General features: G+C 50.7%; 1 protein-coding gene across 1 annotated transcript; it reads right to left on the reverse strand.

Moving 5' to 3' along the window:
* Positions 1 to 709: 709 nt before the first annotated feature.
* Positions 710 to 24,072, reverse strand: Spocd1 (SPOC domain containing 1). The gene is made up of 15 exons (XM_026391585.2): positions 22,762 to 24,072; positions 10,888 to 10,929; positions 9,814 to 9,990; positions 9,439 to 9,564; positions 9,272 to 9,329; positions 8,961 to 9,051; positions 8,056 to 8,215; positions 7,849 to 7,965; positions 6,381 to 6,506; positions 3,951 to 4,062; positions 3,602 to 3,752; positions 3,172 to 3,307; positions 2,622 to 2,711; positions 2,181 to 2,367; positions 710 to 1,368 (listed from the first exon to the last, which is right to left on the reverse strand). The coding sequence occupies exons 1-15, from the start codon at positions 24,070 to 24,072 to the stop codon at positions 710 to 712; spliced, it is 3,543 nt and encodes a 1,180-aa protein (XP_026247370.2).

Here is a 24,072-nt window from a genome sequence, read left to right on the forward strand (position 1 = left end):
TCAATTCTCTCAAGTTACACACACGGAGACACTTTATCATTAGAGCTGCTGTGACGAGCTCATTGCAGGGCCAAGGCAAGGTAGCACCGCCCAATGCTAGGCAATCAGACATATAGACGAGCATAAGGACACACATGCATGCACAGGGACACTCAAAGATACATACACACAGGAATATGGTGGCACTTTGTGGTACCCCTCATCTATCCAAAGGAAGAAATCTTGGTCACTGAGAAGCTTAAAAAAACATTGAAATTTGCTCTCCTTTTGCTCCTTAGCAATTTCCATGTCTGTGCACCTTCAAAAGCCACTGCCCACTTCTCTCCCCCCACCCCAGTCCTGCCTTTTCCCACTGCCTGTTCTTCCCCCTAATCAGAATACTTGCAGAATGCTTCTAGAAACTACCCAGGGCAACAGCTTTTCCCTGGGGCAAAGTGATGGTTCCAAATTCCAGACCAGCAGTCAGCAAGGCTGAAAATCTATACACAAAAATCCAGACACACCAAACCACATCTGGTTGGAACTAGGGTCTCTCCTGACCAGTCAGCAGATGCAAAACTAACTTTTCCAAATTCTTTATTGAACCAAAATCCAACACCAAACAGATTGCAGGACAGGAAACAAACAGGAGAGGTGGGGAGAGCTGACCCTCTTCTTCCTCCACCCTGTCTCTGTCTGGAGTAAGGGAATCAAGATCCCTGTTGATTCATCAAGATCCATCTATAGGGCCCAAAGAGGGGTCAGGGCCTGGGCCAGGGGGTTCTGGAACTGCAGCTGGCTGGCAGAGGAAGCCAAGAATCCCTGGGGCTGTAGGGGGCTGGGCAGATGCTACAGAGGATGGGGGGTGGGGGTTCTGGCCTGGGGGCCACAATGAGGCTTGGAACTGGTGAGTCATAGTAACCAGGGACTCAAGGTGCTGGAGCAGGGCTTGGTGGGGACAGGAGGCCCTGTGGAGGTGCTGCCCATGGCCAAAGCCACGGACAGTTGGTATAACTGAAAAGGGATGTTGGGACTGGAACCATCCTGGTGCTGGGGCCCTCTGCCCTCGCCCAGGACCATGCCAGGTTTCAGGCTCTGCCAGCAGCCTCCCCCTGCCTCTGGGAAACCCCTGCCAAGCAGAGGCTCCCCTTGGAGGTGGGCTACCCTTGCCCTGGCTCTGCTGCAGGGAACTCCCTGGGGGAGGGGAGCCTCTCAGGGGCACATCTTGCCTCCCGTCCTCTTGCTGGTAGCACCGCATCTCCACTTTCCTGTTGAAGGAGACCATCTTGCGAACCTTCCTGCACACAGGGCTGGATTTAGCTGGGTCTGGAAGTCCTTTCTTGGGGAGCAGCACAGCCAGCAAGAGACTTGAGTGAGTAGCCTCCAGACCTGGGAAAAGAATAGGGAGCTATGGAAGGCCTGGTAGGGGACAACACGGAGCCCCCAAAGCTTCACTGTGGCTACAGCAGGTCTGGAGATGAGGTCCCAAGAAGAGCCCCCCAAAGTAAATGGGAGGGTGAGCCTGTCTCGGAGGAGCTGGTCTTGGCTTGACCAAGGTCCACCTGAGGATGGGGCATGGATGTTTGACCTCAAGGCTCTGTGAATTCAAAGTCTACCTCATTGTCCCAGGACATGAAGCCCAGAAAGTTCAAACACTTTACTAGGGAACCGGTACAGTGGAACCCTGAGTCCTCAGCCCTCCTCCCCAGGGGCTTTCCTGAAGGCACACTGTGGATTGATCCCTGCATGGAACCCAAACTTGACCAGCGCAGCTGCAGCAGAAGGACCCCTCCCTTCCTCCTGTCCTCAGTGATGTTTTCAGACTGCTATCTGTGGGTCCTGCCTCTGTCCTGCTGCACCTGAGTCAAATGTGGCTGTTCCAGAAGCTTCTACTCAGGGGGTACCTAATGGCACAGGCAGTGCAGGGTAGTACTTAGGAGCCCACTTCCTGGAGCCAGGCTGCCTGGATGGGAAGCCCAGCTCTGCTGTTGACTTTGGTCAGGTCACTTTGCCTTCTCACTGCCTCGGTCTCCTCATCTGTCAAACAGTACGTCCTGAGAGGGCTGTTTTCCTTTCCCATCTGCCCGAGTCTGGAGTTCCCTTCTGAGATGTGCCTGCCTCTCCTGAGACAGAGGTACCCGTACCAACAAGTCAGTCCCCTGGGAGGGAGGCAAGGTGCTGTGTGAGCCGTGAGCTCTCACCTGGGCCCCCCAGAGGGCGCAGTCTGGCGGGCAGGGGCTGGAAGGCGGGCAGCGGGAGCAGGACCACCTCCACGTGCGCCACAGCCGCCAGGCCATGGCGCTGCTTGTTGTTGAGGTAGGAGTACAGCAGGCGGCAATTCTGGGTGTCCCGAGCCCCGAGGGGACACAGTCTGACCACACAGATGTCCTGCAGTCACAGAAGGAGAGCAGCTGAGGAACAGTTGTCCCCTGGGCCTGCAGATGCCCCTGGTCTCATCCAAGTCTCTGGGAACCCAGGGAAGGAGACAGAGGGACTTGCTGAGGGTCACTCCATGAGGCTCAGTCACACAGGAACTAGACCCAATTTCTCAGGGCAGGCTCCTGCAGCAGAGCAGGAGGGGAGGGAACTCAGGAAGAGGGTGAAGTAGCAGGAGAAGCCGGGGTACCGAGAGGGGCAGTCACCTTGGCCTCCGCTGGGCAGACGCGGGCCAGAAGGTCCCAGACAACATTGGGCAGGATGCAGCTTGCTGAGCGGATCACCTCAGGCAGAGCCTGGGGGCAGGGAGGAGGCCAGTCAGCCCCCCAACTGCCCACCCCCATAGGTAGACTGGTTCCCAGCCATCCAAAGGGCCTGGGGTGAAGAAGGTGGACAGGTAGTGGACAGGGACCCTCAGGGGCTGCCAGAGGACTTACCTGCCCTGGAGGCCTCCAGCCTGTCCCAGCCAATCTCTTACAACCCCTCCCCACCCTCACCAACACGCGCCCTGGTCACTGGGTCACTGGACAATCCCTCCTAAAACCCTCCTTTGCTTTAAGCCTGGGGTCACAGGGAGTGCTTTACCCTGTGTGTCCCTGTAGGGAGGGGGCTGGGGTCTCATTTGCCCCCAGCCAGGCACGGACAGGATGCCATGTTGTTTTAGCAAGGGTGACAGAACGATGGATGAAGGAAGGAAAGGGAGGCGAGCAGCCGAGGGGCCGTGTGAGGGAGGGCCAGCCAGCAGAGCGGGAGTACCTGGGCCAGCCGACAGCTGTGTCCTGAGACCAGCTGGGCCTTCACTCGGAACCGCTTGATGGAGAACATGTCAAGAGCACCCTCCCAGGGCGGGGGGCTGGGCAAGGCCTTTGTGGGCCCAGGAGGTATCTGTGGCCTAGAGGGAGGGACAAACAGACTGGGCCAGGCAGAGCAGGTCATCGGAACTGAACCCCAGCAACTCCTTCCTTTTCAGAGCAGGTGCTGGGTCACCAAGGCAGAGACTGGAACATTGGTCCCAGTGTGGCCTCGTGCAGGGGGAATCTAGTAGGCTGGAATGATTAGTTCCATTGTACAGGTGGAAAAACTGAGGTTCATGGAGCGGGAAGACTTGCCCAAGACCATACAGGAAGACAAGTCCATGCTGGGTATGCCTCTCCCTCCCAGCCTGTTCCTCCCAGCTCCCACACACCTGTCCTGGGGCTCTGTAACAGGGGTGTCCCTGGTTTGGGACATCTCTGGAGAGGACACAGAAGCTGGGTTTGGAGCTCTCTGGGAGGCTTGGTCTTCCCTGTTTCTGGTGGCTCTGGAGAAGCCTGGCAGCCCGCTCAAGGCCTCACAGTCTGCAAACAGCAGAGGCAGGAGCTCAAACCACAGGCGGAAGAGGAGGCCACTCGGGCTTGAGAGCCGCGGCTGCACCAGGTTCATTTCACAGTGACCTGGGCACAGGCACCCCCACTCTGCCCCTTCTCGCCAGGTCGCCATCCTGCTGCTGATCCCCACACCAGCCCTACCCCACCCAGTGCCCCACCTACCCCCACCTGTGCAGATGCGGCAGTTGGGGTCCAGGAAGTGGTGATGGTGCTGCTCCGTGGTGTCCTCCAGGGGAGCAGGCAGGGCCAGGGGGCTGCATTCTCTAGACACCACGGGTCCCTGGAAGGCACAGGAGCAGAGGGGGCAAATGGAAAGGTGGCTGGGGAAGTCAGCGGCCCTCCATGGGCAGGGAGCCTCAGAGAGATGGTTTATTTTACTTTCCTCATTTTTTTTTTAATTACTGTGAACTCAAAGAAAAATTTGAAAATACAAAAAAATGTTGAAAAAAGAAACATCCTTCCCCATCCTACCACACATACAATTCGTGATATTCCAGGCAGTCATTCCTTTATCATAGTTTTTCCACACATAGGGGTTGGGGCCCTTTGTTAAAACAGCTGAGATGGAGCATTCAACCTGACATCCTCATTTTATAGCAGAGGCATTCGATGCACTGAGCTGAAGTGTCCCCATCACCTCTGTTGCTTACTGTCTGGGTCATTTGCTGGCTTGCACTATTCTGAATAGCACTGAGGAAATCTTTGTGCAGAAGTTATTTTCCTAAATTTTATATTCTTAGATCCAGTCTCAGAAACAGAGGGCAGAATCAGAGAGAATGAGCCACCTTCATTGGATTTTTAAATTTTTTTACATTTTAATTTTTTTTTTATATTTTGGTACTAGGAGTTGAACCCAGAGTGCTTTTCTACTGAGCTACACCCTCAGCCCTTTTTATTTTTTGTTTTGAAATAGAGCCTTGCTAACCTGCTAAAGCTGGCCTCAAACTTGAGATCCTCCTGCCCAGCCTCCTGAGTCACTGCAATTACAGGTGTGCTCCGCCGCACCTGGCGTTCCATGGACTCCTGATGTCCCCTGCCGAATTATTGTTCCCTTTAAAATACACACCTAAAAAGAACATGTTGCTTTAGGAGGGTTTAAGAAAATTCTGAACTGCCAGGCACAGTGGCACATGCCTGTAATCCTAGCAACTTGGGAGGCTGAGGCAGGAGGATCCCAAGTTCAAAGTCAGCCTCAGCAACTTAGTGAGGTCCTAAGCAACTTGTCCAGACCCTGTCTACATAAAATATAAGAAACGGCTGGGATGTGGCTCAGTGGGTTCAATCCCCAGCACAAAAAAAAAAAAAAGATTCTGAAACTCTGTCCTTGTCTTATAGCCACCTCGGGAGCAGTGCCGAAGCTCGGGTTTTGCGCGAGGCAGCCCAGGTTCAAACCTCGGCTCCACCACTACCGTGGGGCCTCAGACCAATGGCTCCAGGTTTTCCATCCCAGAATAGCACAGACCGTGTATGTCACTGCGAGGTCCGAGGCTGAATGAGGTGCTGTTTGTAAAGGGGCACAGCTCAGTGTACCGTGTGTGGTTTCCCTTCCCTACTCCGCCACCTCCCCTCTCTCTGCCTCTCTCTGGGGACTGAGGACTCCTGCTGGGTCTTCCCACCTTCTCCTCTGCAGACACATGGCTCCCTCAGTCCCCTACTCTGAGGGCTGGGCTCTGGTGGGGGAGCAGCCACCGTCTCCCAGGGCTCCTCTCCACCTGGGCTGTGGCTCTCCTTGGCCTGAGCATTGGGGGTGACAGGTGGGGTGCTGGGGGTTCAGCTTGTCAGGCTCACTGCCATTTCTCCCAGAGCCTGGCACCCAGTAGGTGCTCAGTACGTGTGTGCTGAGTGAATGGTCATGGTCAAGAGGCCTGAAGCCCTGAAGCTCTCTCTCCTGGACTCACAGCTGATTAGAGCCAGGGGACAAGTGACCCCACGGGAACAGCAAACCAAGCCAGTGGGCTTCTTCTGAGAGTGACTGATGTGCGCCAAGGGGAAGTTCTGTTCGGCTGCAGGAGGCTGAGGTGCCCAGGTAAGAGGTTCTGGAGCTGCTGAGCCCCTGGGGCCGGATCTGCGCAAGACGGAGGAGGCCGGGGCAGGGAGGCGTGGGGTGTGCCTGAGGGAAAGCCAGTCCCCAGCGACGGGAGGCGCTGAGACTCTGGACTCTCCTACTGGTTTTCCAGATGCCAGGGCAAGTTCCAGGAGGCCCTCTGGCCTGACCACCCTGAGCCATGGGTGGCTTCCTGCCTGGGGCATCTCCAAAAGCACCAAGTAGAGCATGTCCCTGTCCCTGACATCCGGAAAACACTGCCGGGGCCCTGTGGCCCTCCTGCCTCCCCGCCACAGACCTGGGCAGGAGGGCTAAGGCTGAGGCAGACTGTCGCTAGGCCTTGGTGCCACCCGCCTGGGCACCTTGGAGTGAGACCAAAAGAAAGCAGACCAGCACCAAGAAAGCATGGACACCGCAGCCTGGTGGCACTGCCTCCGTGCCCACCTGGACCCTGCGCAGTCAGAACCACGGTCCCTGCTTTACAATGAACAAGGCGGGCCTCAGAGTAGACAGGTGACTTGCTCTCGACCACACAGCTAGTGGCCCCAACTTACCACCAGGTCCTCCAGGGTCAGCGTCTGGTCCACATCCCTCGGGATCTCCACCTCGCCCTTGTGGGTCAACTTGGAGGCCGGAAGCCCACGAGGCTCCTTCTGTTGCTGTTCAATGATCTCTAGGCCCTGAAGAGGATGAGCTCAGTCAGGGGCCTCTGGCCACCAAGGGCCCAGCCACACCTCCCCGCCTCAAGGGCCCTCTCCTGTGGCTCCCCTTCCAAGCCAGGCCTCTCCCTGCCTCCACACTGGCTCCTTGGTTCCCCTCACCTGGAAAGCCCACCACCCTCAGTCCCACCTCTCCAGATTCCACTCATTCATTCACCCTCCACGCTAATCCTGCCTCCTCCAGGAAGGCTTCCCAGACTTCACCTTCACCCACAGTCAGTTCTGCCTCTCACTGCCCTGGGGAGGCTGTGGTGGAGAGAAAGAGCACAGGTGCCGAGTCCCTGCTGGACCGTTAATAAAGACTCATGAGGCAGTGTGGCCTGGGACCACCACCAAGCTGCCCTACACCTTGGTTTACCTGTTCTCTGGGGGTTCCATTAAGAGCACTGGATTAAACATCACGTGCAGAGAGCCTGGCCTGGTGTGGTTGTCACTGTTGATCAATGTCATCCTACCTGCAAGGTTCCTCGAAAGCCCAGAAGGCAGGGGTCCTGTCCTCCCTTGGCAGGGTGTGGGACCATGCAGTCACCCAGGGTCCCCGCTTGGCCTGAAGCTTTGCTGTTATCACTTTGAAACTCTTAACAGTTTTTGAGCAAAGGGCCCCACATCTTCATGTTGCACTGAACCCCACAAACTATGCAGCCAGTCCTGCCCTGGGACCCCACAATGCCTGGACAGCAGCTCTGCCCACAGCTGGTGGGTCCACCTAGTGGACTCTGGTTATGAGCTCTGACCAGCCCAGGGTCTTTCGGAAGAGCATCTCAGACCCCACCCCATACCCTCTCACTGGGCCACCAACAAGCATTTGGTGAACATTCTCCAAAGCTGGCCAGTTCCATAATTTCCCCACCCCTGAGTTCCTAGGCGTGGCGAAGCCCATGGACACAGGGTACCCAGGGATGGGACTGTGGGGACTGTGGGGCCCCTTCCCCAGACTGGGGTACCAGGAGGCCTCCAGCTTTTCCCAAGGCTTCTGAGGCTGGAATGGGAAGAGGGACTCTTGGGAACTTTTCCCCCTGGAGGGTGAACGACCACCCTGGACTCCAGACTGCAGACTACCACCTGGTCCTCCCTGTCCCACTGTACCACGAGCCAGCTGCACAGAAATCCAAGTGTGTCACCTCTCAACAGTGCCCTCTGTCCCCAGTGCCTTTCACCTCTGCCTCTTCCTGCTTTCCCCCTGGGAGATCCCCGGACTCTCCGTGTGACTTCTCCTGTTCCCCATCTTGCACTTCCCTGTCCTTGTCCCTCTCACCCTCTCTTATCCTTGGCCGCCCTCTCCTGACTGGGCTCCACGGCTCACCCGTTTCTCCTCCTGGTCCCGCCAGCGGGACAGCTCCTGAGGGGCCAGCTGGATGGAGTTCATCCGCACCAGTTTGTGGGGGGTGACGTCGCCGTGAGCCACTTTGAGAAACAGGTCCTGCAAGGCAGGGGGTAGAGGCTGCACCAACCATCCTGAGAGCATCCTGCCATCGGCACCCGGCGGAGGCCCAGGTCAAAGCCCGCTCACCTGGTTCCTGGGGTCCCGCAGGTTGAACAGCAGGCTGCGGTACTTGGTCTTGTAGCGGCAACTGGTGTCTTGTGTCAGGTCAAAGAGGGCTGCCTCGATGTCCTCAGCGATGCCCTCCACCACCTCCTCACTCAGCACCAGGTCGGGACACTCCTGTAGTCTGTGGGGACAAGAGAAGGGCCCTGGGCACTGAGTCCATGGGGTTAGCCACACACTTAGCCCCAGGGGAGACCTGTGGCGGGAAACCCAAGTGGGCCAACTCACTTCCGTCACGGGCATCTCCCTACCTGGGCCTGGCTATTCTTACCCAACTTCATAACAAACAAAAATGACCGTTCTCCTTCCACAGGATGCTGAGGCTCAGAGGAGATCAGGGCTGATCAGTGGCAAAGCCAGAGTCAAATCCAGATTCCTCAGCCTGGGCCGTCCCTGGCCAATGGAGCTGGGGAGGTGGGGAAGGGAGGGACCTGGCTGGTGGGGGTGAAGCATCAGCCAAGGGGAGAGGATAGTAGTGACCCTGAATCTTCCATTGACTTGCTGTGTGGCCTCTACAAAGTCCTGCCCTCTCTGGGCTTTGGCCTCACCTTCAGTAAATGAGAGCTCTGGGCACCCATCTCAGATGCTCCAGCACAGCCTCTCATTGTGTCCAAAAGCATTTGCTGTGGGTGATGCCAACAAGGCCCAGAGCAGACACTGAGGGCTGCAGTAGCTGAAGGGCAGAGCATGACCTTGAAGGCAGAGATGCCCAGGTTCACATTTCGGCTCTCCGCAGGCTGGCTGGCCAGGTGAGCCAGTGACCTCCCCCCAGTGGGGTTAGTCACACACACAAGCCCTCAGACCACGGCTTGGCCGGCAGGTCCGCGGCAGCCTGCCAGCACACTGAGGAAGCAGAGGCCAGGCCTTACCGACTCCACAGTGCCTCCTGCATGGCGCGCACTACAGTGGCCCGAACCACGAGATCCTGGGGGGTCTTCTCCTGTCGAAGCTGAAGTCCAGCTGTGGGGGAGAGAGAGCCTCCTGGGAGCCCCCAAGAGCATGAGGCAGGGCAGGCCCCAGGAGCCCAGATGGACAACATCCTCCCTCAGGGACCCAGGCCCCCCTGTCCACAGCTGGGCCCTGGTGGCCAGCAGCGCCCGCCCTAGGGGACGGACTCTAGGCTGATAGGAGGCAGGAGTCCCAGCAGGGGCTGGGGCCGGGACCTTCCTTGGCCCTTCACCTGAGTCCTCTGCCCTTTCCTGGAGGGGTTCCCCATCTGCAGCCTCCGTCAGGCCACCCTGTAGGGAGAGGTGAGGAGGGGACACTGCTTTCCCCCGTGCCTGCGGCCCCCCACACTCTGCCACCCATTCTCCACCGTGGCCGGGTGGCAGGGGCAGGCGCACTCACCCCCGAACAGTCGGCCCTGGGGAAGGGATCCTTGAGGGGCCCAGAACAGCGGCCTGGAGGGAGGAAGAGATCAAAGAGGCTTCCAGAGTCACGTGCTGTCCCTCCTAAAGGAGGTGACTGGACAACCTGGGGGCAGCAGAACATGCTGGTCAGCCAGAGACAAAGGCCTGACAGGACACCCTCTCGAACACGCTAGTCCCCCTCCTCCAACTGACCTCCCGGATTCTGGAGGAAGAACACTCAGAGCCCAGGCAGCCAGGCAGGTGGGGCCCCTGGCTGCTGTCCTGAGAAGTCACACCATCCCTCTGTGCCTCAGTGACACCTCCAAGTCAGGTGACGGAGCCACACCAACCACGTGAGGAGCCTGTTCTGTACCTGGTGACCAGCAGAACCCCGGGTTTGGGCCCTTTGCCTCCTTCTGGGCCTCTGGGCCGGCAAGGCCGAACTGGCCTCCATGAAGTCCTGGAGAGCCTCCAGCTTCAGCAGCTGCTGTCCCCCAGCCTGGCCGTAGCTGATGGCCCCCAAGAGCTGGATCACCGCCCCAGACCCGAGCTGCGGGGAGAGGAGAACTTGAGAACCAGCTGGACGGAGGGCCCGCCTCCCCTGCAACGGCCGGCCGTCTGTCCCCCAGGAGGAGAGGGGACGTGCCTATGTCGGTCCTCACTGTTTACCCAATGTCTGCAAAAGGCCTGGCATTTAGCAGGATTTAGTAAACGTTTGCCGACTGGCTGGCCCCTGTCCCAGGAGAGGAGCCTGGGCTCACTCCCACCCTCCTGAGCAAGGAGCCTTCTCACCTCCTTCTGACCAGAGGTGACCTCCTCAGGGGACACATGTTCTGTTCTCACACCACCTCCTCCTGTCAAAGCTTTGGACATGTCCCTTTCAGAGGCCACTAACTTGTTTTTTGCTTCTCCTTGAAATAGCCACTTGCAACCATCTCCCCTTCTGTAAGAACTGCCCACCACCCAGCTATTGTTCCTGAGAGAATTCCCTTCATTTCAAGATGCAACACAGTTTTTGGTCTTCTAATGAACTATGGAATCCCTCCTGCTCCTCTTTTTGCTATGGCTGCCAGGAAGCAGCTCAGTGATAACTTTGAGCCTAGAAGTTTGTGCCTTTCCAGAATTGGTAGAGGGTGGCGAATTCTAAGATTTTATTTCTCTTTTCCTTTGCTTTCTTTAGGCTTTTATCCCACTTTAAGTGTGTTTTGATTTTTTTAAAATTTATTGCAAACCACAGGAATTTTCTGGAAAGCAGGTTGTGCCTGAAAAATTCATCCTTGACTGGATGATCATGGAATGGTCAGGTTGCAAGGGAGAAACTGGAAGTCTAAGCTTCAGCATCATAGCCGGAGGAGGATCACCCCTGGGGGAGGACCCACCCACCCCGCCACACTGAAACAGGGAAGAAAAAGGTCAATCAGAAAGGAGTAAAAAAAAAAAAACCTACGTAAGATACAAGCTTCACCCCATGGGGCATTTTCACGTCCTCCTTGGAGAGAGAGAGGATGCAGAGATTAGAATCCAAAGAACCCAGTGGTGACCCCCTCGGCAGGGAATTCACTGTAAGATGTTCTTTCCGAAAGGGTATGCGGCGTTCACCAGGTTGACATTTATAACAAAATAAAGTCGGGCACAATCCAATTAAAGGGGGAAGAGTGAATACATGGTAACATATTACACCCTAAATTCTGTGTGGCCAAAGAGATGAGGAAGTCCCAGTAAAAATGACCTTTTACCAGGGCTTACGAAGTAGCGGGCCCTGGAGGAAGCTCATCCCACACAGTCTTATTAAGGTCTCTGAACAGCACGAGGCGGGTGTACTACCTTTATCCCACCATTTCACAGATGTGGAGACTGAGGCTCAGAGGGGCCCTGAAAAGTCCCATAGCTACTAAGCTGGCGAGCTGTGTTGGAGTTCAATTCTGATCCGAAAGCCCCAACACTTAACTGCTGGGCTCTGTGGAGATGCAGAAAGATTCATGGAAAGATATCATGGTGTTATTGGGAGAACAAAAAAAAAAAAAAAAAAAACAGGTTACAGAACAATATTGGTTGCATAAGCCCCTTTATGTAAATATATATTTATAGATGCATAACAGCATGTATCTCTGGGGAAGGAAATTCCAGAGGGACTTTCACTTTCTATGTGTCTCCACTTGGATATTTATGTTATTCAAAATGAGCATGTATTTCTTTTATAATCAGAAACATATTTTTTATTAAAAAGCAAGTGCAAAACAATATGCGTAGTGTGCTATCATTTGTGTCTCCGAGAGAATGAATTTTTAAGTTTGTAGGCGCTTGAATGTGCATAAATTATCTCCAGAAGTACCAAAAGGGCCCATAACCTGGGCTGCCGGCAGGGCAGGGGCTGGGTGCTCGGAGGGAGACTGGTCACTTTTTGGGTGGTGTTTTTAAAACATGAGAATGAATCAGCTTTTTAAAAGAGTCATTGAGAAAGAGGAAGGAAAAAACAGAAAACAGGGTACACCTGGGAAAAGGAGCCGGGAAGATATTAAGACCAGATCTTCACAGCTCCGAGCCTTTGGCTGGCCCTGGTCTCGAGGGTCCTTCAGCCAGCACTGAGGCTGAGAACGGCAGGCAGCAGGGTGGGAGGCGTGAAGGTCCCCGAGGCCGGACGTATGGGACCAGAATACAAAATACTATGTATAATATGTGTAAAGAAATAAAAGGAGAGCCTCGCATATGAGTGAAGGGAGAAGGCCGAGTGGGTGTAGAGATATTTAAAAGGCAAATCTGGTTGAGAACCAAATGCAATTTCTGGGAATAAGGAATATAGGCAAAATTAAAATTAAAAACTCCATGTATAGGTTTCATAGCGTATTAGACACAGCTGAAACAAACTGGCACATTTGAAGGTAAATTTTGTTCTTTTGGGTACTGAAGATTGAACCCAGGGGTGCTTTACCACTGATCTCTATCCCCCAATTTTTTATTTTGAGGATATATAATTTGCCCAGGCTGACCTTAAACTTGTGATCCTCTTGCCTCAGCCTCCCAAGTGGCTGGGATTACAGGCATGTGTCCCTGTGCCCAGCTTAAAGATAAATTTAAAGAAGTGATGCAGGCCTGGCTTAGTGGCACACACCTGTAATCACAGGGGCTTGGGAGGCTGAGGCAGGAGGATCGAAAGTTTGAGGCCAGCCTCAGCAACTTAGTAACTCAGCAAGACCCTGTCTCTAAATAATATACAAAAAAGTGCTGGAGATGTGGCTCTGTGGTTAACTGCCCCTGGGTTCAATCCTCAGTACCAAAAAAAAAAAAAAAAAAAAAAAAGTGATACAGAATATTCATGGCACAGAGACTGTGAAGCACAGCTAAGCAGCTACAAAGGACAGAGTGAAGAAGAGTAATTCATCTAACTTCAGTTACAGAAGGGGAGAAGAGGGGAAATGGTGCAGAGGTGGTATTTGACGATGCGTGGCTAAGAATTTTCCAGAACTGATCAAAGACAGCAATTCACAGATTCAAAAAGCTTGGTGAGGCTGGATGCGGTTGCGCATGCCTATAATCCTGGAGGCCTGGGAGGCTGAGGCAGGAGGATCCAGAGTTCAAAGCCAGCCTCAGCAACAGTGAGGCGCTAAGCAACTCAGGGAAACCCTATCTCCAAATAAAAAAATAAAAAAGAGTTAGGATGTGGCTCTGTAGTCGAGTGCCCCTGAGTTCAAGCCCCAGTACCAAAAAATAATTTTAAAAAAAAAGGAGTTTGGTGAATTTCAAACAGGAAAAATAAAATCCATACCTAGACACATCAACACCAGTGATAATGTGATCTTAAAAGCATCAAGAGAAAAAAAATTATAGCTAGTATTGTAAGGGCACATCAAATATGCTACTCCTGCGGTAAGCACCATACATTCTCACTATGACCCTATGAGGTACTAGTATGATTATTGCCCTCATCTGACAGAAGAGAAAATTAAGGCTTGAAATGATTAGCTTGTCCAAGGTCACACAGCTAGCAAACCAAAGAACCAGGATTTAAATCCAGGCAGTTCAATTCCACAGGCCACTCTGCTATTAATGCCACTCACTAAAAGACACTGTAGGTAGAAAAAGATTGGAAATTAACTAACAGCTAATTCCTCAATCGTCATAATGAAAGGCAAACCCTAGTAGAATATTCTTTCTTTTTTTTCTTGGTACTGGGGATTGAACCCAGGGGCACTTTACCACTGAGCAGCATTCCCAACCCTTTTTGTTTTTTTCTTTTGAGATAGGGTCTCACTAAATTGCTTAGGGCCTCACTAAATTGCTGAGACTGGCCTTGAACTTGTGATCCTCTTGTCTCAGCCTCTCTAGTCACTGAGATTACAGGCATGCACCACTGTGCCCGGCTAGAATATTATTTTCAATGTGCTTAAAGAAAATAAGTGTTACCAGCTAAGGTAGAGCACCCTGCAATCCTGGTGACTCAGGAGGCTAAGGAAGGAGGATAGCAAGTTCCAATCCAGCCACAGCAATTTAGGGAGACCTTGTCTCAAAATAAGAAAATAATAGGACTGGGGATGTAGCTCAGTGGTAGAGGAGCCCTGAGTTCAATCCCCAGAACCAAACCAAACCAGAAAACTGTCAATTGTAGAATCAGATGAGAATGAGGATGAGATAAAGATATTGTAGAGAAAACAAAGACAGTTGGTTTTCTTGATCATTTTATTTTACTCAATAAACAAAATGATAAAGCATGGAGGGAGAAGGAAAGAAAAATTATCCCACTCAGAAAAGCTGAGATGCAATGAAGAATTCTGAGCAAAGAAAATGATAAATATGTTGTTAAATCTAAACAAACATTGCATGAAACTATAATAACAGTGTGTGATTTGTTGTTTTTAAAAAATAGGATAAGACCAATTTACCGGATAACAATAACACACAAATTGGGAAGGTGCGTGCTCAGAATGAAAGCATTCCAAGATCCTTCCCTACTTCAGAGGAGGAGGAAGACTGTAACTACTTTTACGCTTTGCTAAGTCAGGCATTCAGGCTGAGAGAACTTCTGAGAGAACATCAACAGGACGTAGAAAAATTCTAAATTAGAGATAAAAAAAGGAGCAAGGGAAAAATAATCCATCTAAAAGGGAGCAAGTATAGGAATGAGAAATTCTAAACAGAATGGTAGAAATAAATGTAGAAGAATGAGATGAGACCCTTATGGCCCTGTACAAAGTCAACCTGGAATAGATCAAAGACCTGGAAATCAGACCAGAAACTATGCAACTCCTAGAAGAAAACACAGGGTCAGTACTCCCGCCTGTAGGTCCAGGCAATGACCTTCTCAATAGGACTCCTAAAGCGCAGGAAATAATGCAAGAATTAATAAAAGGGATGGCATCAAATTGAAAGGCTTCTGGGGGTCAGGCATGGTGTGCATGACTGTAATCCCAGTGGCTTGGGAGGCTGAGGCAGGAGGATTGCAAGTTCAAAGCCAGCCTCAGCAATGCAGTAAGGCCCTAGGCAACTTAGCAAGATCCTGTCTCTAAATAAAATATAAAGGGATGGGGATGTGGCCCAGTGATCAAGCACACCTGGGTTCAATTCCTGGTTCAAAAAAAAAAAAATGGCTTCTGAGGGTTGGGGATTTAGCTCAGTGGCAGGGCACTTGCCCAGGACATGCAAGGCCCTGAGTTTGGTCCTTAACCCTGGGGAAAAAAATAAAAAGCTTCTGCACAACAAAGGAAACAATTAAGAATGTGAGGAAAGGGCTGGGGTTGTGGCTCAGTGATAGAGCGCTCGCCTAGCATGCACGAGGCACTGGGCTCGATCCTCAGCACCACATAAATATAAAATAAAGATATTGTGTCCATAATAAATAAATATTTTAAAAAAGAATGTGATAAAAGGACCTACAGAATGGGAGAAAATCCTTGCTAGTTACTCTTCTGACAGAGGATTAATACCTAGAATACATAAGGATCTCAAAAAACTTAACACCAAAAAGACAAATAACCCAGTTAATAAATGGGCAAATGGACTAAACAGGCACTTCTCAAAAGAAGAAATACAAATGGCCAACAAATACATGGAGACAAATGTTCAGCATCTTTGGCAATTAGGGAAATTCAAAACAAAACAACAATGAGATTTCATCTCACACCAGTCAGAAGGGCAGTCATCACGAATACAAAACAGTAAATGCTGGAGAGGAGGTGGAGACAAAGGGACTCTGTGGCACTGTTGGGGGGATTGTCAATTGGTACAACCACTATGGAAATCAGTATGGACGATCCTCAAAAGATGAGGCATGGAACCACCATAGGACCCAGCTATCCCATGCCTTGGGATTTATCCTAAAGAATTAAGGTCATCACACTAGAGTGATACACACATCCCCATGTTTAGCAGCACAATTCACAATAGCCAAACTGTGGAATCAGCCCACATGTCCATCAATAAATGACTGAAGAAAATGTTGTATACATAACACAATGGAGTTTAACTCAGCCATTAAGAAGAATGAAATTAGGGCTGGGGCTGTAGCTCAGTGGAAAAGCGCTTGCCTAGCATGCATGAGCCACTAGCACGCATGAGGCACTGGGTTCGATCCTCAGCACCACATTAAAAAAAAAATTAACAAATAAAATAAAAGGATTCTGTCCATCTACAACTACAAAAAAAAATTAAAAAGAATGAAATTATATTATTTATAGGAAAATGAAATGGGTCTTGAGAACACGATGTTAAGTGAAATAAACCAAACTCAGAAATTCAAGGGTCATACGTTTTTCTCTCCAATGTGGAAGCTAGAGAGGAACAAGGCAAAGAAAGGTGGGGGGGGGGGGAAATCTTGGGAAAAATCAAAGGGAGATCAGCAGAGTGGAGGAAAGGGACGAGGGAGGGAGGACAGGAGGGAAAGGGGAAATTCGGGGGGAATGACCATGGCTAAATTCTATTGAATGTCATGTGCATGTACAAATATGTAACAAGGCATTCCACCATTTTGTAGAATTACAAGGCACCAGTTAAAAATATGGGGGGAAAGTTTATGTTAAAAAGGAGGGTCTGGGGCTGGGATTGTGGCTCAGCGGTAGAGCGCTCCCCTAGCACGGGCGGGACCCGGGTTCGATTCTCAGCACCACATAAAAATAAAGGCATTCTGTTGTGTCCACCTACACCTAAAAAATAAATATTAAAAAATTAGGGTCTGCCTAGGCACAGTGGCACACACCTATAATCCCAGTGGCTGGGGAGGCTGAGGCAGAAGGATCGAAAGTTTAAAGCCAGCCTCAGCAAAAGCAAGGCACTAAGCAACTCAGTGACACCCTGTCTCTAAATAAAATATAAAATAGAGCTGGGGATGTGGCTCAGTGGTTGAGTGCCCCTGAGTTCAATCCCCAGTACCCCTCCAAAAGAAAAAAAAATCTAAAACTGATCCAGGGTCCCTGCTATCATCACCCATTTCTATTCAATGTCACACTGTGGTCTCGTACAGCACAAGTGAGGACAGGGAGGGGCAGACGTGAAGAACGGGAAAGAAAATAACAAAAACTGTCATCTGTCCACACATGATTGTCTGTCTGGAAAACTGAACAAAAAATCCTAATAGACAAATTATATGAATTAGTAAGAGTTCAGCAAGATTTCTGGATACAAAATCAATAAGCGAAAATCAATTATAATTTTTATATGCCAGCAACAGCTAGAAATTGCAGTTTTTTAAAAGTTATCATTTTATGAAAGCATCAAAAAAAAAAAAAAAAACCAGACATTATGGGCCTTCCAATGGAAAGAATACACTACCACCCACAAAGCTCACAACAGAATCCAATTCTAATCAAACCTCTAGATTCAACCAATTTACAGAGGACCATGTTTAACTAAGCCACAGAGATGCAATAAAACGACAGGACAAAAATCTCATTTCTTCAAAAAAAAAAAAAAGAAAGAAAGAAAGAAAGGGAAGAAGGAAAATGAATAAATTCATAAATTTTGATATTTGCAATAATAAGAATTCCCCCAGACTTCTGAGTGAACATACAAAAGAAGACTTGAAAGCAGGAATGCAGACAGATATCTGCACACTAATGTTCGTAGCAGCACTATTCACAACAGCCAAAAGGTGGAAACAATCTAAATGTCCACTGAAAGATGAATGAATAAATAAAATGTGGTATATTATGCTAAGTGAAATAAGTCAGTCACAAAAGAATAATTGCAGGATTCCACCACCTGAGGTATTCAGAGTTATCAAATTCACGAAGGCAAAAAGTAAAACAGCGGTTGCCAGGTGCTGGGGAGAAGCAAGAATGGGGAATTATTATTTCTGTGTTTCTTTTTGATACCAGGGATTGGACTCAGAGGCACTTAACCACTGAGCCACATCCCCAGCCCCTTTTTATATTTTATTCAGAGACAGGAGTTCACTAAGCTGCTGAGGGCCTAAGTTGCTGAGGCTTTCTCACAATCCTCCTGCCTCAGCCTCCCGAGTTGCTGGAATTACAAACAGAACTATTGTTTAATAGGTACAGAGTTTCAGTTTGGGGATTAAGGAAATGTTCTGGAGAGGATGATGATGATGGTTGTTCAACAATATGAATGTACTTTATGCTACCGAACTGAACACTTAAAAATTGTTAAAAATGGTAAAATTTACATTATGTGTATTTTACCACAATAAAAATAATCAAGAACTTTTGCTCACCAACAGACATATAAGGAAAGTAAAAGTATGTGCCACACTCTCTGTGAACTTTGCATAACATATAACTGAAAAGGAGTAGTGTATGCAGAACATATAAACAACTCCTACAAACCAATAAGGAAAAGCTAAACAACAAAAAAAAATTATTATTTTTGGCAAAAGACTTCACAGGAGTGGTTAAAATGCACAAGAATCTCCTTAGTAATAGAGAAATGAAAATTAAAACAACACTGAGATATTGTAGCATATCTCTACTTTGATAATAATAATAAAAATCTGAAAATATCAATAGTGTTGGTGAAGATGTGAAATCACTGACACATTTATATATGCTGGTGGGATATAAAACATTTCAATCACTTTGAGAGATATTTGGCACTGCTTAAGTAAAGTTGAAGAGGTGTGTATCTTTTTTTTTTTTTTGGTACCAGGCATGGAACCCTGGGACACTCGACCACTGAGCCACATCCCCAGCCCTATTTATTTAGACACAGGGTCTCATTGAGTTGCTTAGGGCCTTGCTAAGTTGGGCCTTGAAGCTGGCTTTGAACTTGTGATCCTCCTGCCTCAGCCTCCTAAACCACTGGGATTACAGGAGTGTGCCACTGTGCCCGGTGAAGACACGTGTATCTTATAACCTAGAAATTCCACTCCATAGAATGTTCCCTGGAGCTACTCTTGCTCATATACGCCAAGAAACACACCAAACCATTCACAACAGCACCATGTATGATAGCAAAAAAACCCTGCAAAGAACCCACCCTTCCATATGGAGTCAACAAATAAATGGAGCATATTTGTGCAATAGGATACCTGCTGTCAATACTTAGGATCTGTGTGATCTTGGGAAAGTTAACCTCTTTGTGCCTCAGTTTTCTCATCAGTAAAATGGTACCAGTGTCTACCTCATAGCATTGAGGCAAGGATTGCGATCATTATTCAAGAATCTTTAAACTGTGCCCGGAACACGGCAAGCTCTCTCTATAAACATTAATGCTGATAAGGTTCCTTGGCTCCTGCCTTGGAGAGAGCCCTCCTCCGGACACGTGACCACACTTCGGTGTCTCCTGTTCCATTCAATGTTTTCACCTCACTCTTCCCGGCTTGGCCCCAACACACCTACTGCCCAGCTCCATGCTGCCCCCTGTACCTTTGCACATGCTCTGCCCTCTTCCTGCCCCGCCCTTCCTACCTGCTCTGCGTGCTGAACAGGCCTCTGGGCTTCAGTTTGCAGTTAAACTCTGGTTACTTGCTTGTCTCTCACTAGACTGTGGAGTCTGCAGAGGAGGCCTCCTCTTTGTTCAGCAGGAGGCTGTCACACATCCAAACCCCGCTAGCTGGGGCTTTGGCAGCCTGGCTGAGGGCTCAGATTCTGCTGTGGTACGGCCTGGGTTCGATGCCCGGCTTCACCTGTTACTCTCCAAGGGACCCTGAGTGAGTTGCCAACCTCTGAATGCCCATTGTCTTGATCAGCAACATGGGGGATAACACTGACTTTGTAAGCGCTCATGAGGATGACCTGAGATGACACAGGGGAAGCTCCTAGCCTATAGTAAGCACTCTAACAAAAACAGCTATTCTATTTCTATTTCTTCTCCCCCTGCCCCCCCCCCCATGTTAGGGATGGAACCCGGGGCCTCCCGCATGCTCAGCAAGCAGCTCATCACTGAGCTACACCCCCAGCCAAAAGAGCTATTCTTAGGCTTCCCACCGCTGCAACCACTGGCTCCTCCCTCACCAGCCTCCTGACACCACGCAGGTGCAGACAGTGAACCTGGTGCCTAGGAATCTGCCTGGGGCCAGAGGAGCTGTGTGTCCCCTGGTCGTGGTGGGCAGACTGAAGGCAGAGCTCAGGGCACTGACAGAGCTGCCCTTCCCATGTCCCCTCCTATCCCCTGGGGGGCTCAAGATAGACAAAATAACGGCTTCCAGATCCCTCCTATCCCTCCTCCAAGAGTCTCTATTTTCTGCCAGTTGAAGACAACACTGGCCACCTCTCTTGCAGCTCTGGGCCCACGGGCTGCTCCCCATTTCACAGAGGATGCAACTATGATTTAGAAAGAGACATCTCTTGTCTGAGGTCACCCTGTCCTAAGAGGCAGAGCCTGACCTTGAACCCATCTGTCTGTCCCTGCCTCCAGCCAGGCAGCCTCCAGGAGAAGGAGCTGGAGCCCTAAAAGGGGGCTCCAGACCAGCTGGGCACTGAGCCCACCCCTGCCCACACCCCATTAGCCCTGTCCTTCACCACCCGCCCGTCCCTGTCACAGCCCAGCCTCATTCTTCTCCTGCAGCTGGCACCGGTCACCATGGCAACGGGATGTTTGGGAAGCTGTGGGATGATGGGCTGTACCGCAGAGTCAAGGATGGGGCCTGGGGAAGGGAGCAGCCGTGGGCTGTTTCCAGTGGAGCGAGGCAGGAACCTGGCTCTACTGCCACGCCTCAACAAGCCCCACCCCCCAAAATGCCGCAGACCCAGGAATCCCAAGTCTGGACATCTGGTCCAGATAAATCATCTGGAGTGGGGAGGAGCCAGGTGTACCAGGATGTCTGCCCCAGCATCACTTACAACAGGACAAAACCGCACCTGTCAACCACAGGTAACCTTTTAAGCATTTTTCTTGTACTCAGCGCCGTGTTAAAAGCCAAACATGTGTCATCTCGTGTGCTCCTCGCCACCACCCCACGGGGTAAGTGCTTTTAATAGCCACGTTTTGCAGATGAGGAGATTGGGCTCAGAAAGGTGAAGGCACTGGCCTAGGTCACTGGATAGACAAAGCCAGAACGGAATGCCAGCCCCTTGCCTGCTCCGCCACAGCGGCTGGAAATGAGAAAAGGAAGTCCCAGCCCAGCCCCTCATCCTGACAGCGCCTGGGACTGTGACAAAGCTGTCTAAGACAGCTATGACGCAGGGTTCAGGAAAAGCAAAAAAAAATTCAGCAGAACAACGTGTACCAACTTGGAAAGAGCTTCATCTACCATGGAGCCTACAAAGCCAAGTTCAAGCCCCAGAACAACACAGAGGGCAGAGCCCGAGCCCACTCAGGTGAAAAGGTAGAGATGTTCACATCTGCACAGAAGTTCCCAGGAAAGACACTGGAAGGGCACAGGGTGTGACAGGCATTATCCCTGGATGATGGGCAATGAGCTCAGGAGGCATTCACAATAAACAAATAAAATTATAATTTGATAAATATGATCACAATTCCAGGTAAAGACAAGACATCTATTCACAGGGAAAAGATGGATACCCAAAATGCCTTCAGGAGTTGGTGCTGAACGTTGGCATTATGGGTGACTTTTATTTCTTCTTTATTTTCTATAATGAACACACGTCACTTTGAAAATTAAAGATAAATGTTTTGAAGTGATGTTTACAATGATGATATGAAGACATTCTAATGTAACCATGGTACAAATAGCAATAAACAAACAGGCAGCTCATTGGTTCCTATCCCAGGGCTACGACTTGGCTCTCTGGCCTTGACTAGGCTGTCATTTTACCCCTTGAAGCCTCAGCATCCGCATCAGTGAAATGGGTAGAAGTCAATAGCATCTACCCTGAGGGACTGTTAAAAGATTGAAGATGAAGTGCTTAGCACAGTACCCCGCACATGCTAGCCCACCTAGATGTGAGGACTACTGTGCTATGACGTGGAAGATTCATGAGCAGCAAGCTCTCAAGACAGCCTGATTTGTGCCCTGGCTGTTACTAACCAGCTGGGTGGCCTTGAATCTGTTACCTTATCTCTCTGGGTTTCACAGGAAGATTATATCAAAAACATCTAGTGTGTTAATATGCAAGTACAATAAATGTGGAAACTTCAACTGTGTGGGAAATAGTCACTAAAAAATACCTTCCATTTTTGGTGTACATTCATGTTAGCTGTGAATTACTAACAAAATTAGTGTAAGTGGGAAAACTACAGAAAGGGAAGCAATGATTTTAGGGAACATGGCTGGGTACTGACTCCACAGCTGTGTGAGCCTGGACAATTTTGTTAACCTCTCTGAGCCTCAGTTTCTCCATCCAGTCATATAAAGCTAATGCTTGTCTTCTAGGGCTATTGTCCACACTAAAGGAAAAGCAAATGTTAACATGAATTATTGTTTACCTTGTACCTTATGCTGTGCTAGGTACGTTATTTTACATCATAATCTCATTTAATCCCCCAAAGAACTCTATTTAGCTGGTGTTAGTATTTCGTTTTTACAGATGGAGGAACTTAGATTAAAAAAATATCACAAGGTCACTCAGCTAGGAAAGGTCGGAGGCAAGATTTGAACCCAGGACTTGTTGACTCCAGATGATTAGGACCCCTCCAAAAATTCAGTAGGGTAATTCATTTCCTCTTTTCTGACTCTGGCGGGCCTCAGCTTACATAAGAGTGAGAGAGAATGTTCATTAAGACTCCATCTAGGGGCTGGGGTTGTGGCTCAGTGGTAGAGCACTTGCCTAGCATGTGTGAGGCACTGGGTTCAAGTCTCAGCACTTCATATAAATAAATAATAAATAAATAAATAAATAAATAAATGTCCATCAACATCTAAAAAATTTAAAAAAAAAAAGAGTCCATCTAGCTTCGCCCTATTGAATTCTACCGCCAAGCATCGTGTGAAGAGGTGGCCTGGCCCTTCCTATTCAAATTCTTAGATTCAACTTACCAGTCTGGGGCAGCCTCCCGGGCTGGCTTCCTCTGGCTCATCCTGGCAGGGGTGGTCTGAGCGTGTATCTGTGTTGTGCTCCTGGGCACCGAATGCGGGACCTCTCCTTAGCCTTCTCTGCCCCTCGAGGGGCCCTATGTCGGCCTTGCTGGTGGCGGACTCCAGGGAGGAGCTGAAGATGTCCAGGCTCTCTGGGGAGCTGGAACAGGCATCGGCAGGGGCAGCGAGTTCCCACCCTGGCCTCTCCCCGGGTGCTGGCTGGGCCTTGGCCTCCAGCTCCTCCTGGTTCTCAGTGCCAGCCCCCAGCAGGGGCTCTGCTTCCTGCTGCTCTGTGGAAGTCCCCCCTGGCACTTCCAGACACAGCACAGGGTTCATCAGAAGGTCCTGGGAAGTGGGCCTGAGGGACTCTTCTCCAAAGGGCACTGGGAACCCAACAGAGCCGTGGGGGCTGCCTGGCTGGGCCTGGTACCCAGCAGCAGGCAAGTGTCCACACTCCTCCACCCCTGAGGCACACGCAGCCCAACTTCCAACTGGATCTCCAGGCCCAACGTCCTTGGGAGAGGGGGGCCTGCAGGGGCCCCCCAAGGACTCCAGGTCAGCACCTTGGGGGGAGCCTCCCACAGACGGGCTGTCCCCACCAGGGCTCTGATCAAGCCACAAGAAGCCATCAGCCCCTTTCCTACCTTTGGAAAAGGCCCTACACTTCCTGCTTTTTCTTCGTGACCTCTTAGGGCCTGGTGAGGATGGAAGGCCCCTTCCAGGGGGCGCCTCTTTGTGGAGGGTGGGGTTTCTCCCATCACACCCTGGAGAGCATGTGTCTTCATCTCCCACCTCCCTGGGCCTGGGGCTGCTGGCCCCTTCCGCTCCTGTCAGCCTCTCTCTGCCCACCTGTGCTCTCTTGGGGAGACCTGGGGACGTGCTACAGAGATCCCGGAGGCATCTAGGATGTAAGATGTCATGCAGGGAAACCTGGAGCCTCTTGGGGGGCTGAGCACTCCCCTGGGCAGGCACTGGGGGCAGCTGCATGGGGAGCCTGGGGCCAGGCCTGGACTCTTGGCCCTGCTCCAAAGCTGGCAGCTCCAAAACCTCCAAGCTTGCCTCAGAAGCACCTCCAGCCTGGGAGCTGGCACCTGGATGGGACCCCTCCATGAGGCCCCTCTTCCTGCTCCAAGCCCAAACCTGGACCTCTGATTTTAGGTCTGGCATGGGGATGGTTCCTGCCATGTCCTTCTGGAAGTCCCCACATCTGTGTTGGGGATGGAGAACAGGATCCTCTGGACTGGAGCCCTCTGCATCCCCCACCTGTGACAT

This window comes from Urocitellus parryii, chromosome 11 (genome assembly GCF_045843805.1).
Source record: "Urocitellus parryii isolate mUroPar1 chromosome 11, mUroPar1.hap1, whole genome shotgun sequence".
Classification (NCBI taxonomy): domain Eukaryota; kingdom Metazoa; phylum Chordata; class Mammalia; order Rodentia; family Sciuridae; genus Urocitellus; species Urocitellus parryii.

What these genes read in the sequence shown, in the direction of transcription:
- Spocd1 (XM_026391585.2), bottom strand. Translation starts at nt 24,072, where the DNA reads ATGTCACAGGTGGGGGATGCAGAGGGCTCCAGTCCAGAGGATCCTGTT. An exon ending in GTTACAGAGCCCCAGGACAG is followed by an intron (nt 3,308 to 3,601) that starts GTGTGTGGGAGC and finishes CCCTCCCTCTAG; the next exon opens with GCCACAGATACCTCCTGGGC. An exon ending in GCGCCCTCTGGGGGGCCCAG is followed by an intron (nt 1,369 to 2,180) that starts GTGAGAGCTCAC and finishes TTCTTTTCCCAG; the next exon opens with GTCTGGAGGCTACTCACTCA.